This window comes from Eurypyga helias, unplaced genomic scaffold (assembly GCF_000690775.1).
Source record: "Eurypyga helias isolate BGI_N326 unplaced genomic scaffold, ASM69077v1 scaffold15849, whole genome shotgun sequence".
NCBI classification, from domain to species: domain Eukaryota; kingdom Metazoa; phylum Chordata; class Aves; order Eurypygiformes; family Eurypygidae; genus Eurypyga; species Eurypyga helias.
Window position 1 is genome coordinate 83,514 of NW_010272840.1, and position 5,938 is coordinate 89,451.

At 41.3% G+C, this 5,938-nt stretch overlaps 1 protein-coding gene across 1 annotated transcript in view; it reads right to left on the reverse strand.

The window, feature by feature from the left end:
* LOC104515336 (sodium/hydrogen exchanger 2-like) overlaps window positions 1–5,938 on the reverse strand; it is a gene marked incomplete at its 5' end in the record, with an annotated part of 25,232 nt that overhangs the window by 18,404 nt on the left and 890 nt on the right. The window contains 1 exon segment of the mRNA XM_010159269.1: window positions 2,034–2,251. Coding sequence (XP_010157571.1) covers window positions 2,034–2,251 — 218 coding nt within the window.

Genomic DNA, 5,938 nt, shown 5'->3' on the forward strand with positions numbered 1-5,938 from the left:
GGGAGGGTCCAGTAAAGGACTCCAGTACAACTTACACTCTAACCCCAGCACTGTCAACCCAGTTCCTGTAAGGAGACTTTATGGGTGCCTCCCATTTCTGGACTGGTGTCTCGAGGATGTCCAGAGCTGCTGGACAGGTCTGAGCAGGTCAAGGGCTAATCTCAGTCACCACTCACCCAGCAGGATTTTCCCAGCCCTGCCCAGGTCCTCCCAGCACTCCCACGGCTCTCCAGCAAAGTGCTGCAGAAAAGGGAAACCCCATTTGGGATCAGGCGTGCAAGATGAGTTCCAGCTCTGGTTTGTGTGTTCTTATTTAATTCAAGGGGGATTTTGAGCTGAAAGAAGGTTTTCTCTCCCAGGTTCAGGGCTGAGCCCTTCTCTAATAATGTGTTGCGTAAGTTGAGAATGCCATCAGAAGAGCTGTGTTTGGAGAGCCAGAGGATTTTCAGTGTGCTGTGGTAATGTTACTATGTTCCTTATGTCTTGCAATAAAGAATTTTTGAAGTAAAAAAAAAAAAAAAATGAAATTCACAACTTCTTTTCATTTGAATAAATAATTTAAGAGAAAACTACGTAATCCTAATAAAACATTTCAATGTACGCACAACTGACTAATAAGCATGTTTCTAAGTGCATTTATGGTGCACAGTTATTAAAACAAAACTTGGCATGTATTAACAGCTAATAAAACCCCTTCTGCTTTGTCTTGCTAATCACGGCCTATCCTATTTAAGCAGTTTCTTGAAGTGTCTATCAAATTTGGGTTCACCCTGTTTGACTCAGTGGTTTGTAAAAGTAAATCCTGTTGAATGTTTTTTAGCTCTCAAATTATGTTTGTAGATATAGTTTATATATAAAAAATTCCATAAATGAGAAGGTAGGCACTCACTTAGGTGACAGTAACTGCACACTGTAAGAGGCAAAGGAGAATCAGTCTCTGAACACCACATCAATGCAACATATGACTGGGGACAATGGTAAAACAGCGCACCTATTTCTCTGGTCATTTACAATACATGAAAATGGGATCCCAGGGTATTCTGGGACCAGGACTCGGGTTTTCATCGTAAATGATCTCAATAGCCACAATTATCAGGAGAGTATTTTCATGCAGAGCTCTCTTGCTCTTGTTATCGCTAAGTCTTGGTCACTTTTTTACTGTGAGGTTGGTCAAACCCTGCAATAGGTTTCCCAGGGAGGTTGTAGAGTCTCCGTCCACGGAGATAATCAAAAGCTGTCTGGACACAGCCCTGCTCAGCTGACCCTGTGTAAGCAGGGAGTTGGACCAGATGATCTCAAGAAGTCCCTGCAAACCTCAGGAATTCCCAGATTCTGTGCACTTCTGCCATTCTCAGTCCTTATCTGAACTTCTTGGGTAGGAGCAGGAGCACCCTAGTGTTTTATCTCCCAATTCTCACCTACCCAGCAGCAAGCTGGATAGATGCTCTTCTGTAAAGCAGAACTGCATCTGCAGGCACAGCTGTCTGAAAGTTCCCCCCGTTTCCCATTTAAGGATGCTGCTGCACACAAGCTAGTTAGTAATTAAATCCCTTCAATCTCTGCAATTCAGAATACGCAGTCAGAGACCCCATGGTTACACGCGGCTCTCAGATCCCACGCCATGTGCTTACAATGTCCCTCTTATTGTGAAGGCACCAAGGGACTAAGTCACACCAAAATGGAAGAGGAGATCGTGGCAATCAGAGGAGGGGCTAAGACAGAGGTACCGATAAAACAGATGTCCTGAGCATGTCTATTTAGCACCAGTGCTGTCTATGGTGAGTGCACAGACCAGGAAATTGCAGTAGAATGTGAGACTTGCTCTTGAGCAAGTGACGGAGGAGGAGGGAAGCATTGGCTGGGGTGTCCCACTTCAGTCCTTGCATTCACATCTGGGACAACCTGTGACACGTACAAAGCAAGCAGGAAAAGATGATGGTGGGGGCAGGAGCATGCTCTTATTTAAGGGAATCACATTTTTTCACTCCCATAAATAATAGTATATTTTTAAAAAATCTATAATTTCACCATACCTAGTGCTCTCCAAATGAGACAGAAGATGACAGTGAAGCAGATGTATGGCCAGTTCCACTCATGATTTTCTCCAATGGTGGAAACTCCAAGAAAGATGAAGATGAGGGTATCGCTAACACTGCTCCACATCTTCATGAAGTATTTGACTGTGGTGTGAGACTTCAGGGAGATGTTGGCCTCCACGTAACGTTTCATGCCCATGGCACAAGCAATGATGCTGAGAAAACGAAAGCAAACCAATATTTTTTTTCTACTTAAGTACAAAAACTTATTACCATTGATAAAAAAATAGGCTTCATCAAGCCTTACCTGTTTGCAGACATCTCACTGAGTAGTGATTTGCTTCCTGCATCGGTCCAATAATACCAGGAGGACCACCAGGATAATAAGACACTATACAGGCTGACCAGACTGACTGAAACTGTTTTATAACAGCTAAACAACTCACCATCTATTGCATTTATCACAGCCACACAGCAATACCTACCATTAACTACACCCAACTCTTCCCATCACAACACACTGTTGTCAGTTCTTTAACTTGGCCAAACTCAAACCATCTGGGCCGAAGAGTTTCCTGCTTAGGTAGGAGCCCACATTACCTATTTTGCCTAGATGAGAGAAGAACATTTGAGGGAATGGGAAACTTTTTTCTCAGCATGAGAAATGTGTAAACAGGACTCCTGTGGGTCTGGTTGATATCTGGTCACTAGAGCTGATTCTTGTAGGACTCATAATCTGTGTAGTTCAAAAGCAGCCTGAATGCTCCTTCACCCAAGGGACGAAAGCTAACCTACAGTTGGAGAAACTCAAGCATACAATGTACCTCACACTGTGTATTTCTAAGCCTGACTGGGCTTACACTGTACGTTATTTGGGCACAGCTAGGAAGCCATCGACTCCATGCAACCAAGGGACAATAAAATGCTCAAACACACTCATGAGGCTGCACAATGAGCCAAAAAATGCTGTTGCTACCACCAGTCCGTTTGACTTCCTCAGGTATTGCATGTCCAAGGTCACTTCAGAAGTGTGCAGCACCAATTAAAACTTCTGCCTTGCAATTTTTCATGGATAATTGGTTCTTCAAGTTACAGGTTACAAGTGGTTATCCTAATTCATCAGCTTTTCAAATCAATACATCTTCAGGCCAGCAATCTTAGAAGGTCAAAACAATTGAGTGCCCAAAGAATTGAAGCTCCATTTTTTATATTTTAACCTGGACAGAAACATTGTGTTCTAAATATTGTACCAGAAACAGCCAAACAGCTTTACGTTTCTGAGATCTGGTTTCCATTGGTACTTGGTAAGACACAGAGTTTTATGGCATTAAAAACTCCTTTTACAGGGAATATCACAGTAATTCCCTTTATATCACACGCAGACTAGCCCACAGAGAAGTAAAACCTTGGCTTGCAGAAGTGCACCTGGGGCTGGCAGACTGACTTTACACACCAGCTGGGACCAGGGCAGGCAGATGATCCCTAAAATAGGTATCAAGCTAGGTGGTGGCTTTTGCAACCTGTTATCCATAATATATCCTGTCAGCCAGAAACTAGTCAGAAAATAGCCATGTAACTATTGCTTTGCAGTGAAAATGCCACATTTAACCACATTAAGTTACAAGGAAAAAAAAATTACTTTTTCAACCGAAGATGCACTTCCACCCACTGTGAGTTGATTAACGGGCTTTGCATTTCAACCAAGAAATACCCACAACCAACAAATACACACATTTCTGTGTCTTTCCTTAAAAAATAGTTGTTGTTTTTCCTCATTGCCATGAAAAAGCCAGACTTTTTTTGAAGGAGAAAGAAACATTTGGGCTTCTCTGAAATTAAAATTGGGCTTCAGGGAAAGGACTTGCAGTAAAGGCAAAGGATATGAAAGATTAAACTCGGGAAAGTCATGATCCTCACTGGGGAAAGAGATCCCATTTTATCCAGCAGCCTGAGACCAAGATTCAAATCCCTTTTTCATGTAATGTTATTTGAGTTCACATCTTTCACCTCCTAAGAAAATGCAACAATACTTAAAAATATTCTGAAATAACTCTTTTTTGATTTATCCCTTTTAGAGTGACCCACTTTGCATAACACACTGAGCCAGAAAGAGTAACAGGGATTGAACCACAGGGTAAAAAAAAAAAAATATTCTTCTGTTTCTGTATCTGCCTCAATAAATAGTGGATAAAATAGTTCCAACTAGGAACTAAGAGATCCAGCAAGCATTTATGGGAAGTGACTTCCAGTGCTGTGGTTTGGGAAGATTTTTTGAGAAAAGGATATGGGTTCACACCAGGTTCGCAGACCGGGAATAAACCTGACCCATTCTGTCACAGCTTCAAAAATTGGCACTGCCATCAGGGCAAGTGGGCGGAAATTAAAAATTAAAAAATCCAACCAAAAAACATTAGCGGAACTGATTAGCAGACTGGGCTGCATTCACCATTGTTGGTTTTGGGTTTTTTTTTTTACTACGTAAAATGATTTTTTTGGCAATCAAATTATTTTTCAAAAGAAACAAACTGCCAAGATCTGCTTCTTATGATACTGTATTCCCTGATCACAGTGGAAAGCATTGTCTGAAATCAAGATACATAAAAGAGGCATTTATAATTTGGCAATTATAAGACCAGCAGTGCAGGAATCAGCTGCCTTTGCAATTGTTTTGCTTTAGAAACAATGCATTATTCAAAAGAATAGAAAATGGGTTCCATAATGGGTACAGTAGATTGTGATTGATAGAAGGAGACACCATTAGGATTGAACGTTTTCTGCTCCATGATGATTATGCAGCATATTTATTTCACTGTTCTGTCTTACACCCCTATAAATAGGCTTTCTCTTGCCTATTCCCAGGGCTAGAATTGTTTTCAGTAATGCTAGAATATTGGTCCTATTAACCATTCGAGGAAACAAAATCTGTAAGATATAGGAATGGTTTATACCCAAAGCAGTATCATTAGTTTTGTAATACACCTCCCAAATACTCCAGTGTCTAGCTGGTACCTGACTTAATTTTTTTTTCTTTTTATCTTCCTTATTATCAGACTTCAAGTTGTTTACACTGTAGCTATTGATGCAGTTTAAGTGCACTTTATAGTCTTTAGGGAAATATTAAATAGTTGGTTATGATCCTAGCACCAGCTGACTTAGTTCAGGTATGAGATCCAAATGCAACAGATATCAGCCCACAATAAACAAAGCCCCTGCTTTTCATCTGTCTCTGCTTTCCAAGGTGACCTTTCTTTGGCCATTAGGATTACTATATCTATTTTTTTCTCAGCACCTGATCTGCAAGTGAAATGCATGAGGTGAGCCCAAAGCTGTTACGTCTCTTAAACCTGAAGGATCTGGCCCCAAATTATTAATTCTATTGAAAGACCTACCCAGTAAAAAAAAAAAAAACCACCCAACTGTATTATCTATAAATTATAATTTGTGGAAGACTGAATTCACTGAAACAGATAGCTTATCTTTGCTGATGCAGTAAGTTGGCTGGGAATACATGAGGTGGCATCTGATACGGCGTGGGACTTGGCTGCAGGACACTGCAGTCCTTGTCGGCTCCACATGGCTGTACCCTCGTTGTACAAAACCTTCACAAAGCCCTTCAGTGCTCCAAAGTGGAGCTTGTTTTTAGACTGAATACTGTAAGGACTGACTGTACTGTAGTAAACTGCAAGCACTTTGGTTCCAGTACCTTTGAAACCTTGATCTCTGACAGCTTTGGCAGCAAATGGCCAGCAGATTTCCAGTGTTACTGGAGATGGACAGAGGATGGATGGAGGACAGCCTGACTCAGGAGACTGGGCAAACTCATGAGCTGTGTCTGAACTTCTTCTGGCAGTAAATCTGAATCTCTGAAGCAGAGCTTTCCATTAGAGCCCTCCATTCCCAAA